Genomic DNA, 22,541 nt, shown 5'->3' with positions numbered 1-22,541 from the left:
GATTTACATGTTGAATACCTTCATTGCTATGCACTGTGACGCTAACACACCCTCCAATAATTAAGACCGTAACAAAGGTCCACCTAGCCCAGTAACCTGTCTTCTGACAGTGGCCAGTGCCAGACGTCCCAGAGGAATGAACAGAATAGGTAATCATCAAGTGAGTCCTCCCGTCATCCATTCCCAGATGCTGACAGAGGGTAAGGCCACCATTCCTCCCCGTCCAGGTTAAGTGCCATGCATGGCCCTAACCTCCATGAATTACTCTAGCTCCTTTTGAACGCTGTTCAAAATCCCGACCTTCACCTGTCCTCTGGCATGAACAGATTGTGTACTGCATGAAGAAATACTTCCTTCTGTTCATTTTAAACCTGCGACCAATTAATTTCATTTGGTGCCCCCTAGTTCTTGTGCTATAGGAACAAGATAACTTTTCCTTCTTGATGGTCTCAACACCAGTCATAATTGTATAGACCTCTATCATATCCTGCCTGACTTTCTGCTTTTCTAAGATGAAAAGTCCCCCATTTTAATTTCTCCTCATACGTAATTAATAGCGTCTGATCCCCCAGACTGTGACAGAGTTGTTCCTATTCAGCATTTGTAGCTGTAATTGACCTATCAGCATTTAAAAGTTCTTTTGATCTTCTTCAAGGAGTAAGACATTTCTCAGGTGTGTTGCTTGGTGCTTTCCCTGGCCCCCTAGTAACGAATAAACCTCTCCTCTCAGGTGTCTCATGCTCATCTCTAGGCAGGATGGATGATGGGACACCTAGTTCAGCAGAGAGCACCTGCAGTCCCACCATATCTAGCACTAGTGGAACTGCACTATACTTGGCTAGAATGGGCCACCTTTCAGAAAAGAGTCTAATGTACCCATAGCCTCAGGAAGACCTTTGACTTGCCAGGCTTATTGCTCCACCAGTGTCTGGTTGGTTGATCCATTAGGAGCAGAGGAGCCTGGGGTTCCGAATTCCACAAAAGTCAGGCCAAGGATTTTTCACTCTTGTTTTCTTCCTGCCGGGGTGGCCTTCAGCAGATTCCCATCACAGCCAACATGCAGCAGGACAGAAACAACCAGCCAAGTGACCTGGAAAGACTAGAGCAGCAGAGGCCTCAGGCAAGGAGGGGATAGTCACTTGTAATAAATGTTAAGTCCTACCCCACAGAGAGGAAATAAATAGCAGAGATCCACAAACGGGCAGGATGAGGGAGCCATATAAAAGCAGTGATGCTTAGCTCTTTAAAGTTAGCTCACTTTTATGTGGTCCCCGAAGGTTACTTGTACTGTGGAAGTGAGCAGGCATATTTCTTGCCCTCATTTTTTTTTGATGTGTGACGTGGAGCTCACAGATGGTAGTGGTAAGGTGCAGCTTGGTTTTTTTTTAACTTTTTGGCATTAAAAGTTAGTGCTCCAGAGGAGAGGAGATTATGCCCCTTACTGGAGGATCAGGTGCCAGCTGATACCAACATGCCCATCTCTCAACCGTTATAAACACAGTTAGACTCCATCTGACTCACCTCGGTGTTAGTATTGTTGGACTAGGTATTAGTCTAACAGACAGTGTTTAGACCCTATGGAATGCTTGAGAGTTGCTGCAGGCATGAATCTCCTTAGAACAGCTGCGTCATTCATTGTAAGAGACTATTTGGAAGTTTGCATTGTGAGAGCCTTTGTGTAAGTCACCAGACAGGTGTAAAATGCTGGTCTCCAGAGACAGGTCCTGCCCAAAAGGGAAGACCCATCAATATCAAACTACTGTGAAACAATAGAGGACAAAAAACTGCTGCTTGTCTCTTCTCCTGCTCTTCTCTGCCTCATGAAGATGGATCATGCAAGTGAATTCCTGCCAGCAGCTCAGTTTGACAGGGAGGGCACCTCGGTGGCACAGCATTATCCTATTTTGAACCAAGCAACCACCACCCTGTGGTACTAGGAAAAAAAAATCATAAAAAGTTTATTAAGCAATTTTTGTAAAAACCCATCCACACCCAAAACAGAGAACTGGAGACGTTAGAGTTTGAGCCATAACCGACAGAAGAGGACGCCATCAGAAAGAGCAGCTGTGTCTCCATATGGGGAGTGATTCAAACAGAAGAGCCCCCTGCCTTTATTCCTTCCTATTCCTCATCAGTTTGGGCCCAACCCCAGAAAAAGGGCAATATTTAAATCCCCAAGGAGCTTAGCTTTGTCCTTGAGTTGAAATGTGCATTGGCTAACAGGAGGCGAACACTGACACTTGTTAGAGCCCTGGCTGATAATATTTTCACTTGGTTTTCCATTTCTTTGTGGGTCTGACATCCTCGTCAACCTCATCAGCTGCCTTCTCTCCTCCAAAGCTGAGAGTCCGCAGCAGCGAAGGACACAATTTCTGTGCTGTGGCCCAGGCCCAGAGACACATCTCCACCCGATGGGGAGTCCATGTTTTCTCTGTATCAGCTAGAAAAGATCAGAAGGGAGCAATGAGCCTGCAGCAGTAGAGGAACCAGATGTAGATGATTCTTTTCCCCTCTGCCCCCCATCTCACAAATGAATTTCTGGCAAGATGTGGGGCCCCCTAAAAACAAAGGCTGATGGTGGAGATTAGAATGAGATGGACTTCCCACACAGCTCTCCAGCATCTCTCTTGGGTTCCCACACAACTTTGGCAATGCACCTGCTATTCCATTCCAAGCCTCTCCTGAGCTGAGAGTTATGTTAGTCATACCAGACTGGGAGGGAGGGAAAGATCAAAACCTGCAGCTGTTTCATGGCTGTGCACAGGGGCTGCGATGCGAGAGCAATCCTGGCCTACAATCTGAGGCTCCTGCTACGCTCCTACAGAAAAGCAGGGCAGGAAAACTATGTGGACAAAAATCATTGCCACAGCGAGACCATTTGAGAACCCAGAAGGAAGACGGATCAGGGGAGCAGGAAGGGGAGCCTAAGCTGCCCACAACTTCAAGCAAAAATTGAAGGGAGACTAAAACGACAATGCAAATTCCTGGTGGGCACAGAAGGCAAGGAAAAGTTAGTAAGTGCCATCTTGCAGAGCACCTGTTTCAATACAGGCTCTGCTGAGAATGGCTCTATAATGACTGCAAGGGACAGGTCTAAGAAACCAGGAAATATGGCTTCTTGAATTTGGTGACCAGTTATTTTTCAGTTCCTCACCTGCTGCAGAAACACCAGATGTCAACAATTTTGTACTTACAGCATCTTTCATCTGAACGTCTCAGTGTGCCGGGCAGAGGTGAGTAAATGTTACATTTATTTTACCGAGAAAAGCCGAAGCACAGAAGAACTAGGGCCCAGATCCTCACAGTTATTGAAGAGCCTAACTCCCACTGATGGGAATTAAGTGCTTAAATGGCTCTGGGCAGATGTGATTTAGCCAAGGCCATGCCATCGGTGGCAAGGACAAGAATAGAATCCAGGGTCCTGACTCCCTGTCATTTGCGTTAACCACTTTTGCCTTGTATCATGACGACAACCTTATTCTAAGCACTTACGGGGTCACTGCAGTTCAAGTCATCTCTGAAATTTAATCCATAAACACTTTGCTTAAGCAGAGACACAATCCTCCTTCTCCCACTGCCCCATAATGTCTCTGGCAGTGCTGCCAGCTTCCCTTACCTTCGTTTAGTTTCTTGACACACAGCTGGATCTTGTCGACGTAGAGGATATAATGCTTGAGTGTATATTGAATTGGGGTGAGGCCTGGGATCATCTCTACTGCTTCGTCTGCCATGAATGCTGCCACCTCTGGGGCTCCTGCAGCTAGAATGGCTAAGTGGGAAGAGCGGAAGGCGCCAAGCAGAGAAAACGAAGGGGTTGGGAGAAGGAAGAGAAGACATGGGGCAGCCTGCGTGACAGGGACTGCCCAGTGCTTAGAGAAACATGCAGCTTCCCCCACCCTGTCCTGGCTCTCAGAATGCCTAGAGGGGAAAGACTTCTGATCCCACCTTCAAGGAGGCATCATGGGAATGGAACCCAGAAAGATGGGTCTTACACCTGTATTCCCAGCAGAGATGGGACTTAACCAAAACCCTGGATGGGGTGTCTGAACGGTCTTGAACTTGGGAGGAGTGGGAGACTGAAATGAGGATTACCATTCTGCAGTTCGAGCCCGACTAATTCCCTCCCATTTGAATGTGCCCCAGCTTCATACACACACACACGTAAGGAAGCACGCTGAGCCAGAGACCTTGCCACACCTTCCTATCCAGGCACCATCCCACGCAAGCCCAGCTGCCTTTGATTGGCTGCTTCTGCCAGCCACAGCAGGAGGCATATGTGCAGGTCTTCTCTCCAAAATTTTGGTTAAAACTGGCCATTGGAAACAAGTTTGTCTGCTTGCTGATTGGGAAGAGCTGGGAGCGGGTTGCAGAAGTAGGGGCTTCGTGTCTCCTTTCCCCAGTGCTCAATTCTAAGGCCAATACTGTCACCCAGAAGTGTTTAATATTCAGGGACGATCAGCATTTCAGAGCCCATTCTCACCAGCACCACCGAAATGGTGCTATTTACACAGTGCTGTGGAAAATTACAAATTATCCTTCCAGTTCTGGTTTCTTTGTATAGCCAGGCCTCGGATTTATCCCCTCATATAATGCTTTACCTGAAGCTGTGGCTGGTCCCACACCCTTCAGCTGGCTCAGCTCAGTAACGGCAGCTGCCACGTCTGGGAGCAGCTGGAAAGCTTTCCTTGTACAGCTTTCCACGGCTTCACTGGAGTTCGTGGCCACCAGCTGCTGCAAGCGAGGACGAAACTTTCCCCGCTGGATGGGAGGAGAGAGGAGAGCACAGTAAGGACGTTGCCACCTGAGGAGCTCAGCTTCTTTGCTCTGGAAGTGTTTGCAGCTCACTGCTCCAGGAAAAGGCTTATACTTTATGGGCACTGACAACTGTGCCCATAAAACAAAAAAGGTCTTTATAATAAGGAGTTCAATATCATGGGGTCATGAGTTCCTTTCCAACATGTGGAAAAAGTACAAGGAGTCCTTCGAGGGATATTTCTCTCAGCAGAGGTTCCCAAGCTATGGTCTGTGGGCCACCAGTGACCCAGAGGCAAAGTCCCTTCTGGCATTTGGCAGGCTGAGAAGTTTTGCGATTGGAGGGAAGAGAATGCAGGAGGAGATCTTCATCCTCAAGCATGGCCCAGAGAATGAAAAAGCTGCAGGGCTATTTATAAAGCAAACACCCTGGGGGCTGAGGTGCAGAACTGAGACCCTGCTTGGGGGAGAGGGCTTTGCTTTAAAAACTCTACGGTGCGCGTGTTTTTATGAAACAAAATTTCCAGCAAGATTTTGTTTGGCTGGAGCGTGGGATTTAAAGCCTCTTCACCCGCATTCTGAGTGCATCACCCCCAACTCCTCAGATCACTTCAGGGGCTTCATCTTGTCATAAGCATGTGCCCCTTTGTCTGTACCTTCAAGCCTCTCCCCATAACACCACCACTAGTTTTTTCTCTTGGTTTCTACCATCTCCCCAACCTTGTCCCCTCATTCTTCCTGCTCCTCAGCTCCCTTTGACTTTTCCACCCTGCCTATAACACTAGGACTAAAACCACCCTCTTCCTGTGAGTCAACATCCCATGATAATTTGATTATTACGCAGCCGGGGTCCCCCCCTCCTTGTTGTAAAGAGCTGTGTACGGTATTCATGTTCCATAAGTGACTGAATAATAATTCCCCTATTGTAGTGGAAACCAACACAGCTCCGTTGTGCTAGTGAGAAGAAGGTTAGCAAGCTGTGTGAAATGTGGAAGTTAAATAGGATACCTCAGATTTAAAAGTATTCCTGCTCTGATATTCTAAGATATTATTACTAAGGCAAACAGAGAATAACTTTTAAATAAGGGGCCAAAGCCACAGGCTTAGGCAGTAAGGAGGCTGCTGCCTGGCATAATGACTCTATGCCATCTCTGTTGTGAAGGGGACAGCTTGGGCAACAGCATGCGGCAGAAAAGCCACATGCCTCTGTGATCCCAGACTGCTGGTCCAACCCCTTGGGGCTAGAGGCAGCTGAATGCGATTTACAGCAAGGCTGAGGCTCCTGTAAGGTGTATTGGGGTCAAAATAACCCTTCACTTAAGGAACCACGAAGGCAGCATAAGGACACCATAGCTTCTCCCCCAGTCTTACATCAAGCATGGTTCAGACAGATGAGAAGATTTGGCTGGATTTTTCCCCCTGATTACAGTACCTTTAAAATATGAATAACCAAATTAAATAGATGCTAACAACAGAGACCTTAAGGCTGGCAGCACCAGGCTCTTCCAATGCAGTTGAAAAACAATCAGTATATACAGACAGGTAGCCCTGTTAGTCTGTACTCTGACAAAACAAAGTAACAAATGTAGCACTTTAAAAGCTAACAAAATGACTTATTCAGTGATGAGCTTTGGTGGGACAGACTCACTTGTTCAGATCAATTTCATTTCCAATACAGACTGACACACATAAGTTTGGAGGACCAAAAAAAAAAATTGGTATAAAAACTGACAAATCAAATAGGATAGAAGGAAGGGAGTGAGAGGATGTTAATTGTCCTGTCTGAGATAATTTTGAGCATCAAAGGAAGGGAAGGAATCCTCATAATGCGTGAGGTAGTTGATGTCTCTGTTCATACTGGCCGTGTCTACACTAGCCCAAAACTTGAAAATGGCCATGCAAATGGCCATTTTGAAGTTTACTAATGAAGTGCTGAAATACATATTCAGCACCTCATTAGCATGTGGGCGGCCGCTGCACTTTGAAATTGATGCGGCTTGCCGCCGGGCGGCTCGTCCAGATGGGGCTCCTTTTCAAAAAGACCCCGCCTACTTCAAAGTCCCCTTATTCCCATCTGCTCATAGGAATAAGGGGACTTCGACGTATGTGGGGTCCTTTCGAAAAGGAGCCCCATCTGGACGAGCCGCATCAATTTCGAAGTGCCGCGGCTGCCCGCATGCTAATGAGGCGCTGAATATGTATTTCAGCGCTTCATTAGTAAACTTCGAAATGGCCATTTGCATGGCCATTTCAAAGTTTTGGGCTAGTGTAGATGTAGCCACCACGTGTTAATGTGTCAGATTGGAATATGTACTCTAACTCACAAATTTCTCGCTCTAATCTGTTGTTAAATTCTCTGTGTTGCGGGACACAAATTCTCAGGTCTTTCACAGAATGGCCCACTCCACTGAAGTATTCACTGACTGGCTTGTGTGTATTGAGTTTCTTGATGTCTGCTCTGTGTCCATTTATTCTTCGGCAAAGGTTTTGCCCGGTCTGTCCAATGTACGTAGTGTCAGGGCATTGTTGGCACATAATAGCATATATAATATTGCTGGAATACAATCAGAGTTCAAAACCACCAGCACCTGAAAATATTATACACCTCACAGCTCTGAGGCTATGGCTATGCTACACAGCTTCAAGCAGCACTCTGGCAGTTGTATCCCTGTAAGCTCTCTAATCTAGTTGTTCTGTAGCTCATGACCCTAATTTCTCCCAGCCCCCACAAGTAGTGGTTCTCACTTACACAGCACAGCTTAAATGGGCATTAGTTATGTCCTTCCAGGGGATGTCTAATTCACACAGGTGAGCAACGTGGCTTTTGTGACAATGTAGCCTTAGCCCCTCCCTGCCACTACACCCACACTTTGAGAGGTTACACGTGTTTTTTTTCATCTGGGAAAGCTACTTACTGCAAGTTTCCATTCCATGAGTTTCACTATTTCACCCTGAGTCAGATACTTTTCTTTCCTTCCTGCAATAAGAACTGGCAGCTCCTCCTGATACCTGAAACAAAGACGGGGTGGTAGACAAGGAGTCAAAATATAGTCTTGAACCTAGATGTTCCTTCTCCTGGAGTTGTAGCTGGTACTGGCACGGCACTGCTGTAAGGAGGCTCATGCTATTGAAGATCCAGCTGCTTCTAGCAGAGAACTGCTGGCAGAGATTTTACACTGGTGAACTGTGAGCCTCCCCAACAGGCGAGGAGGCGGTGCGCCTCGGCAGAAGGAAACAGCATAAAAGAAGCCATGTTAAATGCTCAAAGATTTACCACTTATCCAGTTCAGTAAGCTTTTTCTGCCTGCTTCCTTTAGCCTTAAGTACATCCCAGTAGACATCAAACACTGTCCTCCAGGAGGTGGGGTCTCCACAACCATACAGCCCTCCACTCAGTGGCATGTTTCAGAACTCTGGGACACTAAGGATGGGGAACATCTAGAAGAGAAGGATGAACAGGCTTGATGCTGGTGGAACTACAGGACAGAGATCTTATGGGAAGAAAATGCTGATACTTATCTCCTGTCTCTGCAAATCCCTCCTCCTTGCCTCATTCACCATCTATTGGCCCTGTCAGCACTCTCTCTTCTCCCTCTTCCCCGACTCCTTCACCCACGCTCCTCCCCAGCAGGCCTCTCCCTCTCCTAGCATGGGTCCGTGCTAAGGGGAGGGCCTCTAAGCGTGGCTCCCCCTGCACCCTGGGAATTTGCAGCTTTCCTTGCCCCAGCAATGCACTTGTTTTTATTTCCCTGCAGCAACCTGTGCCTGCTCCTGTCCCCCAGGCTCGCCTGCTTTTCAGCCCCTCACTCCCCACTCAGCTTCCTGACCCTATCTGGTCCCTCCCCCTCCCCCTGGTCAGGTCCCTGACCTTCTCAGACCCCCACTAACCACCCAGCCTCCTGCCCCAGCCCCTTTAGCCAAGACACCCCCCTTCAGCAATGACGCTGCCAGGACCCCTCCAGGCCCACAATACCTCTCCTTCCTAGCCCCCTTTAGCCCTGAATCCCCCCCAGTCTCCTCTGCTCTGACCTCCAGCCTCCTCCCAGACCCCTAAGCTCTGACCCCCAGCCTCCTTCCAGGCCCCTAAGCTGTGACCCCCCCACAAACTCTGACCCCCAGCCTCCTCCCAGCCCCCTAAGCTGTGACCCCCCCAAGCTCTGACCCCCAGCCTCCTCCCGGCCCCCTACGCTTTGACCCCCACCAAGCTCTGACCGCCAGCCTCCTCCCAGCCCCCTAAGCTCTGACTCCCCCAAGCTCTGACCCCCTAAGTTCTGACTCCCCCAAGCTGTGACCCCCAGCCTCCTCCCAGCCCCCTAAGCTCTGATCCTCCCAAGCTCTGACCCCCAGCCCCCTAAGCTCTGACTCCCCCAAGCTCTGACCCCCTAAGCTCTGACTCCCCCAAGCTCTGACCCCCAGCCTCCTAAGCTCTGATCCTCCCAAGCTCTGACCCCCAGCCCCCTAAGCTCTGACTCCCCCAAGCTCTGACCGCCAGCCTCCTCCCAGCCCCCTAAGCTCTGACTCCCCACAAGCTCTGATCCTCCCAAGCTCTGACCCCCAGCCCCCTAAGCTCTGACTCCCCCAAGCTCTGACCCCCTAAGATCTGACCCCCCCCAAGCTCTGACCCCCAGCCTCCTCCCAGCCCCCTAAGCTCTGACTCCCCACAAGCTCTGACCCCCTAAGATCTGACCCCCCCAAGCTCTGACCCCCAGCCTCCTCCCAGCCCCCTAAGCTCTGATCCTCCCAAGCTCTGACCCCCAGCCCCCTAAGCTCTAACTCCCCCCCGAATCTCTGACCGCCAGCCCCCTAAGCTCTGACTCCCCCAAGCTCTGACCCCCAGCCTCCTCCAAGCCCCCTCTATTCTGATCACTCCTCCGCCTCTCCTGATCCCCGGCCCGGCCCCCTCTCACCGCTCGGCTCGGCCCGGCCCGGCCCGGCCCCGCCGGAAGTGCCGCGGGCGGGGCGGGGCCGGCCGGGCTGTCGCAGTGCGAGGCCGCTGGGATCCGGCCGGGCCCCGCTCGGCAGCGCCGCGCCATGAAGGGGAAGGAGGAGAAGGAGAGCGGCGGCCCGGGGCTGGGGGGCGGCTCCGGCGGCGGGGGCCCGGGCGGGGGGCCCCGCGGCAGCGCGGCGGGCGGGCTGGGCGGGGGCAGCCCCGAGAAGAGCCACAGCGCCCAGGAGCACAAGGAGCAGGGCAACCGCCTCTTCGTCAGCCGCAAGTACCCCGAGGCGGCCGCCTGCTACGGCCGGGCCATCGTGAGTGCGGGCAGCGGGCGGCCTGGGGCCTGGCGGGGAGGGGGCGTGCGGGGAGCTGGGGCCGGAAGCCCGGGGGCGCCGGAGGGGGGCAGGTGGGTAACCAGTGGGGGGCGACGTGTGGGGGAGGGGCTGGTGTTGGGGGGGGCTCAGCTGTTTGTGGGGGAGGGGCTGGTGTTGGGGGAGGCTCATATGTTTGTGGGGAGCAGCTGGCGCTGGGGGAGGGGTGGCCCTGGGGGTTTGCGTTGTTTGGGGGGAGCAGCTGGCGCTGGGGGAGGGGCTGGCCTGGGGGTTTGCGTTGTTTGGGGGGAGCAGCTGGCGCTGGGGGAGGGGCTGGCCCAGGGGCGGTTGCGTTGTTTGGGGGGAGCAGCTGGCGCTGGGGGAGGGGCTGGCCCAGGGGCGGTTGCGTTGTTTGGGGGGAGCAGCTGGCGCTGGGGGAGGGGCTGGCCCAGGGGCGGTTGCGTTGTTTGGGGGGAGCAGCTGGCGCTGGGGGAGGGGTGGCCTGGGGGTTTGCGTTGTTTGGGGGGAGCAGCTGGCGCTGGGGGAGGGGCTGGCCCTGGGGTGGTTGCGTTGTTTGGGGGGAGCAGCTGGCGCTGGGGGAGGGGTGGCCTGGGGGTTTGCGTTGTTTGGGGGAGCAGCTGGCGCTGGGGGAGGGGCTGGCCCAGGGGCGGTTGCGTTGTTTGGGGGGAGCAGCTGGCGCTGGGGGAGGGGCTGGCCCAGGGGCGGTTGCGTTGTTTGGGGGGAGCAGCTGGCGCTGGGGGAGGGGCTGGCCCAGGGGCGGTTGCGTTGTTTGGGGGGAGCAGCTGGCGCTGGGGGAGGGGTGGCCTGGGGGTTTGCGTTGTTTGGGGGGAGCAGCTGGCGCTTGGGGAGGGGTGGCCTAGGGGTTTGCGTTGTTTGGGGGGAGCAGCTGGCGCTGGGGGAGGGGCTGGCCATGGGGGGGCTTGAGTTGTCTGGGGGAGCAGCTGGCCCGGGGGGAGGGGGTTGAGTTGTCTGGGGGAGCAGCTGGCGCTGGGGGAGGGGAGGGGAGGGGCTGGGCTGGCCTGGGGGGGGCTTGAGTTGTTTGAGAAGGAGCTGGCACCCCTTGGGGGTGGGGTGGAGGGGGAGACAGCTGACCAGTCTGGGGGAGGTGGATCGGTGCTGTCTAGGGTGAGAACTAGTTCCCACTCTGGGGGAGGGCCCCCCCCCCCCGAGCTGTCTGCCCCAGAGGCCAGCGCCCATTGTTTGCCTCTGGAAAGGTGGTGCTGCCAGACGTAGCTCCTGCATGAGCACTTCTGTGTGATACACACACGTATTCTGTATTACAGACACGGCTTGGGAACAGTCGAGGCTGTGGTCCCTGCTTCCGTGGAGGTAGGGTTACCCTCTTTAAACTTTCACAAAAGAGGACACACCTGAGAGGGAATGTACCTGTGTCAGGATCTACCAGCTCACACGGTGGTACAGTAAACTCCTTCCTATCCGGCAGTCTATCATCCAGAACTCTCAAATGACCAGCCTTCTAGCCAGAAATAAATTGTAGTTACATTTTCCATAAGTACAGCATAGTGAAAGTAAATACACATAAACACAGCAAATACAGTGTACTTTCACAGCGTACAATACTGCAGTTGGTAAATTAAGTACTCTGCATACATTTTTGTTTCTTAATATCGAAACTTGTTTTGCGTTCGTGTGCATTGCTAGGTATGCTTCTCTGTGACCCAGAATATTTGAGTATCCAGCAACCTCCCAGCCCCTGGGGCTGCCGGATATGAAAGAGTTTAGTGCAATGTATCAAGGTGAGTTGATAGATCCAGATACAGGGGTGTCCTCTCTTTGGAAAGTTCAAACATGGATCCTATGGGAGGCCTAGTCACTCTTGCCAGTGCGGCATTGGTAAGTTCTCATGGATTGGGAGGCCTGGAAAACATTTCCCACTTAGGTGCACATGCCCTGTTGATTTAGGCCTGGACAGTGTTTTCAGCATTCCAACTGTCGTTCAGCTGGGGTGCTGATATCGGGTGGTCAGACTTGGGGCATCAATCTTTTACAAAAAGTTGAGCTGAGAGGTGGCAGTAAAGGCAGTTGGCTGCTGGAATTTCTGGTGCTGCGAGGTGTTGGACAGGAGGATGCTGTTTATCTCCTAGTCTCTCTCCACAAAGTACCATAAGTGATCTGGAGCCCAGCAATTGAAGGGTTTATTAATAGGGCCTTAGTTTCCATGTCGGTATCCACTAGTTCTGGGCTGGGAGGATTTTTGTTTAAAATGCCATCCAAAGGACTCGGTGTTGTGCTTGAACCTCTGATGTGATTGAGTGTGCACATTTGCCATCAGAGCCATAATCTGGGACTTTACTGACCCTCCTTCTTGGGGATTTGGTTTCCACTTGGAATAAAGCCCCTTAGAATCATAGAAGAGTAGGACTGGAAGGGACCTCGAGAGGCCATTGAGTCCAGCCCCCTGCCGTCATGGCAGGACCAAGCACTTTCTAGACCATCCCTGAAAGCCATCTATCTAACCTCTTTTTAAATATCTCCAGTGATGGAGATTCTACCACCTCCCTTGGCAATTCGTTCCAGTGTTTGATCATCCTGACAGTTAGGAACTTTTTCCTAATGTCCAACCTGAACCTCCCCTGCTGCAGTTTAAGTCCATTGCCTCTTGTTCTATCCTCAGAGGCAAGGAACAACAAGTTCCCTTCCTCTGCCTTATGACACCCTTTTAGATACCTTTTAGATACCTTGCCTGTTACAAGGGGATTTTATTCAGTCTGACTCTGCAGACTGAGATGCACAGTTTGGGACTGGAGGATTCTTGCTGGGGTTACTACTCAGGATACTTTTCTATGAGTTCTGGAATAGTCTGTGTGCCCCACCTGGTATTTAGCTGAGTCTAGTATTTCCTCTCGTTCCTTAGGAAGATAACATCACCAAAGCCAGTCCGTGTAGTCTGTTCTGTGGTTATTCAGGCATCCTGAACAGATCTCCTCTGCTTTGTGTTGTCTAATGTACTCTTGGTTCGTCTCAAGTGGCAAGGGTTTCCTAGTTTATATACCAAGCTGGCTGGTGGTTTGTGGTAACAGCTAAAGGCTGTTAGTTGGGTCCATGTTGATGAACTTGTGAATAACGCCTTTAGAAAATAGCTGGCGGGAATGTACTGGGTCAAGACTGCAGTGCGAGATGCTTCATTGCTGTCTCCTGTTTAGGAATCCAGGAGTGATCACTTAGCTCTAAGGATGTGCCATTTAGCATCACTTGTGTGCGTTTACTGAACAAGCCTTGGTCTGAGAGCAGGCGAGAGCCTTTTCGCTGTGGAGACTTGGGTTCAAGGTTTTTGAGTCACAGATGAAAATTCCCATCCGTCCCTTCAGAATCCCCTGTGGATATTTTGTCAACACCATCAAATCGCTGCAGAGTGCAGAAATCTGAACCTTGAGTAACTGGCCGGGGGGGGAAGGTCAGAATTGAGCCTTGCCAGTGGAGCTACGCCAGAGACCCAAGACTGGAATAGCAGGTGCTGCAAGTTAAGACTGGGGTGCGATGCAGGTTCAGTGGAAGTTCGGGGCTAGAATACCAGAGTGAGTGCTCATTGGTTAAGGAATGTGGGGAACTGGGAAAACTGGGAGGAGCGTAGCAGGACAAGGACTCTCCATGGGTGCAGCAGATCAAGACATGCGTTGGCCTTCCATCTTTGGAGGCTCTGGGGTTGAGAGAAGAGGACAGGACTGAGGTGCACTTGCAGATTGCTGCAGGGAAGCTCTGTTCCTGCTTGCGCTGTGACTGACTAGTCGGTGCTGTTCTCATTTTCATTAGCAAAATATCTACGTAATTTAAAATAATTCGAGTTAAGGATGGGGCCTGTGGGCCCCATTGTACTTGGCAGAGTTTCTGAGCAAAACTGTCCTTCGTGGGCCAGTCTCACTTTGTCTGCTGAGTAGAGTGGAGTATCCCACCACTGTATCTTTCCTCTGGCCCCGTGAAGAGACGCTGCCTCCTGGTGAGCTTTGTCAAGGCTTAGATGAGAGAGAAGCAGAAATCTGCATTTGTACTTCCAGGAAACCTGAGCCAGGGTTCAGTTGCCCAGATAGAAAGCTGTTGTTGCTGATTTCCTGCCTATTATTATTGTGGCTCCATATTTTAGAAGTAATGTGCAGTAGATCAGGCAATCCAGAATTTGTTTGCTTCAGTACTGCTTATGATTGTTACTGTAATGTTGTGCAAATAATCAGAACAGTGAGGACCAGTCTGGTAATCTATAGATTTCATAGATACAAGGAGCACAAGAAGGACTGTCTCTTCCCATCCATACACAGTTGAACCAGTCTGTGCTTTCCCATCCATATGCAATTATGAGTCTCATCTGCTTTGTGTCATCCCTTGGCAGACCTTTAACATATCTGATTTTTCTTCTAGAACCGGAACCCCTTGGTGGCAGTATATTACACCAACCGAGCCTTGTGTTACCTGAAGATGCAGCAACATGATAAAGCCCTGGCAGATTGTAAACATGCCCTGGAACTAGACAGCCAGTCAGTGAAGGCTCACTTCTTCCTGGGGCAGTGCCAGATGGAGATGGAAAACTACGATGAAGCCATTGCTAACTTGCAGAGAGGTGAGCAGTGTCTCTATTAAACGGCCGTCACCAACCGATAGAGGTGACCGGGACTCCCATGTTAATAGGATACCGTGATCTACTTTGAGCACTTGCTAAAGTACAGAGAAGTGATCGATACAAGAAAGGCAGCGTGGCAGGAGCCGTGGGTGCAAAGACTTGAGTGGGCCTCCCGGACGAAGCAGGCACCCTAACCTATTTGGTTGCCATTTGTTGGATTACAGAATGTGAATGTAAGCTAGAAATGATTGGTGGGTAGGTGGGCACAGTCAGGTCACTGCCCATTTCCCGTTGCTCGAGAGGAATGGAGAGCATTTGGAAATATGTAGGCATTACATTGCCACTCCCTGTGGCTTGGCTGTGTGCTGACCACAGGCTGAACCTTGCCTCGGGATGAAACCTAAAGAGCAGTCGCTTTCTTCTTGAACTGTGTGGAAATCAATGACTTGATCTATAGGGATAATCCAGTGGAGTCTATGTCTTTGTGTATAGGGCTTGGCTCAAGGATTTCTGTCACGTTTTCTGCTTTACACAGAGCTGAATGGTGTGCCACTGAGTAGCCATATTCTGGAGTGCCTCAGCTGCTTTCCCCGTCACTTCAGAGAGAGGGAAAAAAAACAGACAGACCTGGCCAAAGCAAGAGAGGTGGCAGCTGTAATCCACTAGCCCGAATCCCACCCTTAATTAGCTGTGCCTCCTAACTAGGTTTAGCAAAGCATCAGCCTCTTCCACCTCGCCCTCAACCTTGAACACTTATTGTCTCCCCAGCCTATAACCTAGCCAAGGAACAGCGCCTGAACTTTGGGGATGATATTCCAAGTGCCCTGCGGATTGCCAAGAAGAAGCGTTGGAACAACATCGAGGAGAAACGGATCAACCAGGAAAACGAGTTGCACTCCTATCTAACCAAGCTCATCATGGCCGAGAAGGAGAGGTAATGCAGATAGCAATCTGAGCTTTTCTACACTGGTCCACTAGAGCAAATTGTGAATTCTGCTGCACATGAGTGAGTGATTTACTCATTGGCCTGCGTGAGCCCTGCTGGTGCTCCCCAACCTTCCTTAGTGCAGCTTAGTCCTAGAACCATAGAAAAGTGGGACTACTGAGAAGTGATCAGATCTAGCCCCCCACACTGTGGCAGGCCCAAATAAACCTGACAGGTGTTTAGTTAGTTAACCTGTTCCTAAACACCTCCAGTGACGGGAATGCCACACCCTCCCTTGGAAACCTGTTCCAGGTTTCACTACACTTCTGGTTAGAAAGTTTTTCTCCCAATATCTAACTTAAATCTCCCTTGCTGATTAAGCTCATTACTACTTGTCCTACATATAGTCAATGTGGAGAATAGATCAGTTTTTTGGAACAGCCCTTAGCAGATTGAAGACTGTTATCTGGTCATCTTTTCTCAAGACTAAATGTGCCCCGTTGTTGTCCTCTGGATTCTCTCTGATTTGTCCCTTTCAACTCCTACCACATTAGTGTGCAATAGGGAAGTTCTTGTGTGTGCTAGCAGGGCCTGCGGGACTCAGCTGGTGCATGCCACCTGAATGTGCACCAGAATATACAACCCTCTGTGGCAGACTAATGCCCAGTGCAGACAAACTGCCTGAATCTCAGCAGCCTGGAGGGACTGAGGGGAAGCCTGAAGCACCCTGGGCCTGTGCAATCAGGGGACGGGACCGTATCCCAGACAATACTGGCTTCAGGCAGGCAGGGAGGGCGGGGAAAGAAAAGCTTTTGTGAGTGTTTCCACATACCCTGAAATTGGTGACAAGATAGTGGCCCACTAACAGAGCGTACCCTGCCGTGGGGAAGGGTCTGCCCGAAGGAAGCCTGCATTATTGCGGCGGTGGAGAGTCCCGGCCTGTCTGCTGTTGCAAAAAGCCAGAACCTTTGCATCAAGAAGATAAAGAAAAGGAACTAAGAGTGTATCATTCTGAGCTGAACGTTCCTTCTCCATTGTGGCATTTGTGGTTCTTTTGCTGATGGTTTGCTCGGGGGCAGGATCAAGTGAACCTAGGCTATCCTGAATGGCTGTTGGTTGAATCTGGTCTTAAAACCCTCTCGTGACAGATCCCACCACCTCCCTAGGTAACCTGCTCCCCCTGGTTCTCCCCTAGGGAGCTGGATGAATGCCGAAGGACACAGCAAGAGGAAAACATGGACGAGAGCCGCAGCCGTGCCCAGCTGGCTAACGTTGAAGCCAAACATGTGAGACAACCTCATGAATCCATCCCCTCACTGTGTATTTGGCCAGCAAGCCCAAGGGGAAGTTCTCCTCCAAAGCTACATCTGCCGGGTAGCAGATCAGTGGGGTATGAACATAATCCAGCTGGTGCTCCAAACCAGCACAGAAAGTGGTATCCAATCCTGGGTAGGCTGTGCTGCTTTGGGTTCGTAGTGGTCTAGCAGGGATGGGGCATTATGGGAAAACATAGAACAGGCTGCAGCTTGTTGGACTGTACCATGGTAGGTCTTTAGTGGGTATTTTAGAGCATTGGGTTGGAGTGAGCCCAGAGAGGAAATGTCTCCAGCAATTTCCTGACTTTCAGGGTGCTGTGCTGAGTCAGAGGAATCAGTGGGAGATGATGTGGGGGCTCTACTTATCGTAAAGCCAAGAGAAACCACACAGTCCTCATGGTAGCGGCTTCTCCCCAGCCGTGGATGGGTATGCAAGATCATTCCCATTTCCTTTGTTCTGGCTGACATGCTAGCAACACTCAGCCAACCTCAGCCGTCGGGGCCTTGAGTCTGAGTGTTACATCCAAGTCTCCTGTGCAGCATTGCTGAGCAGTGACCAGTCAGGAGATGTGTGCTCACAGGCGCTGCTCTTGCCTGTTAAAGTAAGAAGGTTCCCACCAGTATCTGACTGACCCTCCAGGAGCAGCAGGGAGCAGATAGAAGCTGGCAAAAGGAGGTGCCAAATCCTTTTCCTCAGGATCCTTGAGAGACCAAGACCCTTATCAGCTTTTGCTGTGAGCCAGAGCCAGTCTGTTCTCTGTGGAACTGGTTCTGCCAAGTGACTCCTGTGCGGTTGGGGTGGGGGAGGGAACAGTTCTCCTTCTGTGGCTGCAGTGTTTGTGCCAAAGTCCCTGCAGCCTGACAGATGCTGAGGAGGCAGCCAAGTCCTGCAGCACCCTTTGCCCCCTTCCGTTAAAGGGGTTCTTTCTTTTTCAGGACAAGTACTTGGCAGATATGGAAGAGCTGTTCTCCCAGGTGGATGAGAAGAGGAAGGTGAGGATGGGCTTAGACAGGTGTGGCTGCTGTGACCAGGCAAGGAGCCCTCAGAGGGGGGATCAGACATGCCTGATAAGGTAGTTGAGCTCAGGAAACCAGAGGGCTGTGGCTTATCCCACCCTTCCTGTTTTCCCCACCTGCTGTTGGGGACCAGGTCTCTCCACAGTGAGAGCTGGAACAGAAGGTCAGGTGCCACATGCGCAGGAGAAGAGGTCAAGATTTGAGTACGAGCTTGGGACTCCAGCTGCAATGGCTGGAGGAGACAGGGCGTTTCATAGCAACAAATGGGCGTGAACTGCTCCATGGGTGCTCTCCCCGGTGTGGTGGTCCTGGAGAAGGCCGTGCATCGCTTGGCTGGACTATAAACAGCATAGGAGAAGCTCTAGCCGGTGGTGGATGTAATAGCTGGAGCGAGATATGGCTTTGGCAGAGAGACCAAAACCAACACCTTACATCAGATCTGACTAGTGAGTGGAGCTCCATGGGCCACGTCACTCTTCCCCCTCCCCTCCCTGTCTCCCCCAGCCTAGGGAAAGGCCGAGTCAACCCCCCTGCCCCAGGCCCCACCATGCCTCTTCCCCCAGTCGAGGAGGCCCAGGGAATTAGCAGGGCCATGGGTCCGGTGCCTCCTGCACTCACTGGCAGCGGGAGAAGTGTGACCCCAGCTTGCTGCATTGCTTTGCTTCCCATTGGGGACTGTGGGGACAGTCCTGGCCCAGAGCAGAGCGAGCCAGGTGTGCCTTGTTCTGCTGCCCCGCTGCTGCCAGTGAATGCAGGGGAGAAAGGGAATGGACTCCTGCTGCGGGTGCCAGGCCCACCCTACCACCGCAAGCTCCCCTGAGGCTGCTGAGCGGCCCCTCCAGCCTGCGGTGTGGGTAGCACATGACCTCCCTTTCCTCCCACCCCACGTCACCCTGACCTCCATTATCCAGCAGTGCAGGGGACCTCCACCGCGTGTCTGACTTGGGGGTGGAATCTGGGCTGCTTGCAGCCATGCTGAGGTCCTGTCCCTGGCTCACCTGCTCATTGGTTTGTGGTGTTAGCCTGGGAGATGGGCTTGTTGCAGGACGGCACCCTAATGCTGCGCTTGTGTTCTCTCTCGAGTCAGAAGCGCGACATCCCTGATTACCTGTGCGGGAAGATCAGTTTTGAACTGATGCGAGAGCCCTGCATCACGCCCAGTGGGATTACCTATGACAGGAAGGACATAGAAGAGCATCTGCAGGTAATGGGGGACCTGAGAGTTAGGGGGCCGAGTGGGCGGGCAGGAGGAGAGGAAGAGGTAGGGAAGCCCAAGTTGGTTTTTAGAAGATAGCCACTCCCCATCCAGTCCGTCTCAGAGCAGGAGTTAATGTACTTCTGGATGCTGTGCCTGCGCCCGAGGCCTTGGCTGACTGGGGGTTTGCAGTCTCTCCCCTTTGCGGGGTGAAAAACCCACACGCAGACTGGAAACTGCCTCCCAGGCAACAGCCACACAGACTAACCCCACAGTGCTGTAAGGGGTTTTTCTGTACTGCATCTTTCCTCCCTGGTCACAGGGCACCTGCACCCCTGTGGTCTTAGAGCAGGGATGAGCAAACTTTTTCCATCAGACCTCCCTTTTCCTCCCTGCAGTTAGCTGGGGCTCTCCAGCCTGTCTAGTAAAATCCAGACCAACAGAAATTTCCATTAGGTTCATATGGGGGGGGGAAAAACAAACCCAAAAACCAGATCCTTTTTGGTGCACGTAAGAAAATAAGTATGTAGATGTCAAAACTTTAATAATATAGACATGTGACTATACAGACAGAAAACCTGTATTCTCTGTACAGATCACCGTGTCCTCCTCTCCTCTTATACTAACCGCACATTGCCAACAACTGAAATCTGCGAACACCAGGACAAGAGCTCTGGCTGCTGCCAGCTTATGTGAGGCAGCAATATAAACTGCACTGGTGCAAGGACAATGCACGCAGTGGGAGAGAGCACACTCGCTGTACAGATGGAGGCAAAGCCCTGCCGCCGTCCCCAGCCAGTTATTAAAACAAAAAACCCACTCCCGGCTCCAGCTGTGCCATGTGGTTCTTTGTGTTGCTGAGTCAAGGGCCTGACCCATGCTCCTGCTTGGGCGAGTGAGGGAGCACTCCCAGTGGTTTAAAGATCCCATCCCCCTCCCTCTTTCCAGCCCTCTTGGGCAGCTGTCTATAGTATAAAAAAACCCCAACATGATTGCACTTTTAAATGAAGAAGGCTGGCCACTCTCTCAGGAAACAAGGGATTGTCATGGTAGAAGTGGATATACATTACCCCCCGCCACTCAGATGCCTCTGCAAAACTTGACTCCCAAGAAACGCAGGTAACCAGGAGGCTGGCAGTTGAGACTAGCAAAGCAGCGGGAAGGCTGCAGAGGCCCCTGTGGAAGGAGTGGGGGACTGGAAACGAAGGCAGCCCTCTGCTGACGTCAGAGACCAAGGGGGCAGGGAGGCAGGCAGTCCTGCATAGGGCAGTGAGCGGCGAGAGGCTGTAGGAGGCAGTGGAGGGCCCACCAGTTTGCCCACCCCTGTGTTAGAGGGCCCCAGCCCCGGTAACAATGGGTACTCTTAGTGAAGCAACTTCCACCATCCTCACAGCCAGCATTTTCCAGCTGCGAGGGAGCCAGTCTGGCTTCCAGGGCAAGCAGTGAAGCAGGGGTGGCCAGCCAGTGCCTGAGAAGGAGCTGGCATTTACCAATGCACATTACCAAAGAGTCACATTATCAGCAGCCCCCTGTCTGCTCTACCCCTAGCCCCCGGTGCCTCCCTCTCCCTCCCTCCCTGCCCACCAAGATCAGCTTGACTGCGGCATGCAGGAGGCTGCAGGGAGGGAGGGAGCCAGCGCCTGGCGGGCTCAGGGGACAGGGAGGAATGGGGCCAGGGCCTGGGGCAGAGACGGGGGTCCAGCAGGGAGCACCCTCCCCAGCACACTGGAAAGGTGGTGCCTGCAGCTGCAGCCTGAGTCTGCGCCTGCGCAAGGAGCCGCATGTTAGCTTCTGAAGAAGCGCGAGCGTCTCCACAGCCAACGGTCGGCCACCTCTGCTGGAAACGCCTCGTTCTCTCAGCCTTTCAGGGCAGTGTGAGCAACGTTCTCTAAGCTGGGCGCGTGTGCAGCCGCTCGGGAGATTCGGATGTTCCCCAGCTCCTGGAAAGGCCGGTCCCAGGAGGGCACAGAAGTGGGGAAAAAGGCCAGCATAGATGGGAAAGCCTAGAGGGAACCCTGCCTGTGAGAGGGGACTTTGGAGGAGCCTTGTGTTTAGATGGGGGCCCTGAATACTTGTCACTAGATCTGTTTATAAAGCTGCTCCAGGCACCTCGAGCAAAGTTAAATCGCTAAGTTCCGTTACATTTCGAGTCTCCTTTGCGTGCTCTGTGCCATGGGATTGCTGGCCAACTCCTGTGGGGCAGTAGCTCTGCATTCCCCCCTGCCGGTGTGGCTCTCAGGTTGTGAGAGCAAGTAATATGCTGACGAAAGAAGACAGGAAGGGAAGAAATAAGACAATGGCGATTAACTGTCCAGCTGCAGAATCTTGTCTGTGAGGAGCATCCCTGAGGTAGCAGGAGGCAGCTGGGGCTAGCTACCCCCAGGAAACAGACTTACTGAGTGGCTGGGAGGTCTCTGGCTGGCCTAGGGGATGCAGCTGCAGCAACAGGGTTAGGGGCTGCTTGCTCAGATTTGTGCTCTATTTGCATCTCCCTTATGGCCTCCCTTCTCTTTCAGCGCGTGGGTCACTTTGATCCTGTGACCCGAAGCCCTTTGACCCAAGACCAGCTGATCCCAAACCTTGCTATGAAGGAGGTCATAGACGCATTCATATCAGAAAACGGCTGGGTGGAAGACTACTGACAGCTGAGCAGGCACAGTCCTCCGGCAGCCTCAGCTGTGGCACGCTCCGCTCCGGACAGCTCTCCGAGCATGCTGGGCTGGCACCATGCCTTACTCGCTCTGTCTCTCTCTCTCTCCTCTGGATGCCCAGAGATCCATTGGCAGTACCAGACTAGGCTGCATTATCATCTCTTCTGCCAGACTGAGCAGGCCAGGCCATGGAGTGTCCTGGGAGCCTCGCCGCGTGATAGACAGAAGCACGGCTGCCTTAGGCAGGCGGGAGAGAGCGCCTCTCGAGGACCCAGCGCTGGAGATAATCCACAGAAGCACTTTTGGAAGGGCAGCGTTGCTGCTTTCCATAACCCACCTCTGATCTTCGGCTGTAAAGAAAACACACAAACAGCTGCCAGCTCCCTTTCCCCACAGTGAAGGCCCTGGCTGTGGTGGGCAAGGAGCTGGCTTGGATGGGCTCTTCCGCTCTGCAGGCTGAGCTGCATTTCCCACTGCCCTCCCTCTGTACATAGTTTGTGTTTTTTCTCCCTGCATCTCCTGTCTGTCTAGTGTAGCTCTCTCCATGTTTTCCTGTCAATAGCCACTTGTCAGGGGAGGGAAAGGAAATATATATTATACAGACATTGGTGTGTGGGCTTGTATGGGAAACCGTTGCCCTCTAGCATGGAAGCTGTGACTCACAAGAGGCCACTCTCCAGCCCCAGGGCCAGTAGTTCCCTGCTAACCACTTGGATCAAAGTTCGCATTTGTTTTAATTAAACCCTTATGAAAAAAAAAAAAAAAGTCAGCCTGGAGTCTTTTGGTTGGTGAAGGTCATGGTGCCAGACTGGCCTCCGACAGCTCGGCCTCATGAGCTTGCTCTCCC

At 52.2% G+C, this 22,541-nt stretch overlaps 2 protein-coding genes across 4 annotated transcripts; one reads left to right on the top strand and one right to left on the bottom strand.

Annotated features, from left to right (window-relative positions):
* Positions 1 to 1,937: 1,937 nt before the first annotated feature.
* Positions 1,938 to 9,793, bottom strand: LOC142021459 (uncharacterized). Of its 2 annotated transcripts, XM_075010252.1 has the most exons (6): positions 9,660 to 9,793; positions 8,027 to 8,190; positions 7,668 to 7,761; positions 4,599 to 4,758; positions 3,617 to 3,769; positions 1,938 to 2,440 (listed from the first exon to the last, which is right to left on the bottom strand). In XM_075010252.1, the coding sequence occupies exons 2-6, from the start codon at positions 8,152 to 8,154 to the stop codon at positions 2,268 to 2,270; spliced, it is 708 nt and encodes a 235-aa protein (XP_074866353.1). In that variant the 5' UTR covers positions 8,155 to 8,190; positions 9,660 to 9,793; the 3' UTR covers positions 1,938 to 2,267. The 2 variants fall into 2 exon arrangements, with proteins under 2 accessions (XP_074866353.1, XP_074866350.1); XM_075010249.1 differs by lacking the exon at positions 9,660 to 9,793 and having other exon boundaries at positions 8,027 to 8,536.
* STUB1 (STIP1 homology and U-box containing protein 1) lies at positions 9,714 to 22,435 on the top strand. 2 transcript variants are annotated; one of them, XM_075010244.1, is made up of 7 exons: positions 9,714 to 10,002; positions 14,392 to 14,590; positions 15,359 to 15,524; positions 16,711 to 16,801; positions 17,768 to 17,824; positions 18,936 to 19,052; positions 21,560 to 22,435. In XM_075010244.1, the coding sequence occupies exons 1-7, from the start codon at positions 9,784 to 9,786 to the stop codon at positions 21,683 to 21,685; spliced, it is 975 nt and encodes a 324-aa protein (XP_074866345.1). In that variant the 5' UTR covers positions 9,714 to 9,783; the 3' UTR covers positions 21,686 to 22,435. The 2 variants fall into 2 exon arrangements, with proteins under 2 accessions (XP_074866345.1, XP_074866346.1); XM_075010245.1 differs by lacking the exon at positions 21,560 to 22,435 and adding an exon at positions 19,639 to 21,546 and having other exon boundaries at positions 9,716 to 10,002.
* Positions 22,436 to 22,541: the final 106 nt, after the last annotated feature.

Source organism: Carettochelys insculpta, chromosome 16 (assembly GCF_033958435.1).
Source record: "Carettochelys insculpta isolate YL-2023 chromosome 16, ASM3395843v1, whole genome shotgun sequence".
Classification (NCBI taxonomy): Eukaryota; Metazoa; Chordata; order Testudines; family Carettochelyidae; genus Carettochelys; species Carettochelys insculpta.
This window is presented reverse-complemented; position numbering and strand designations above follow the sequence as displayed.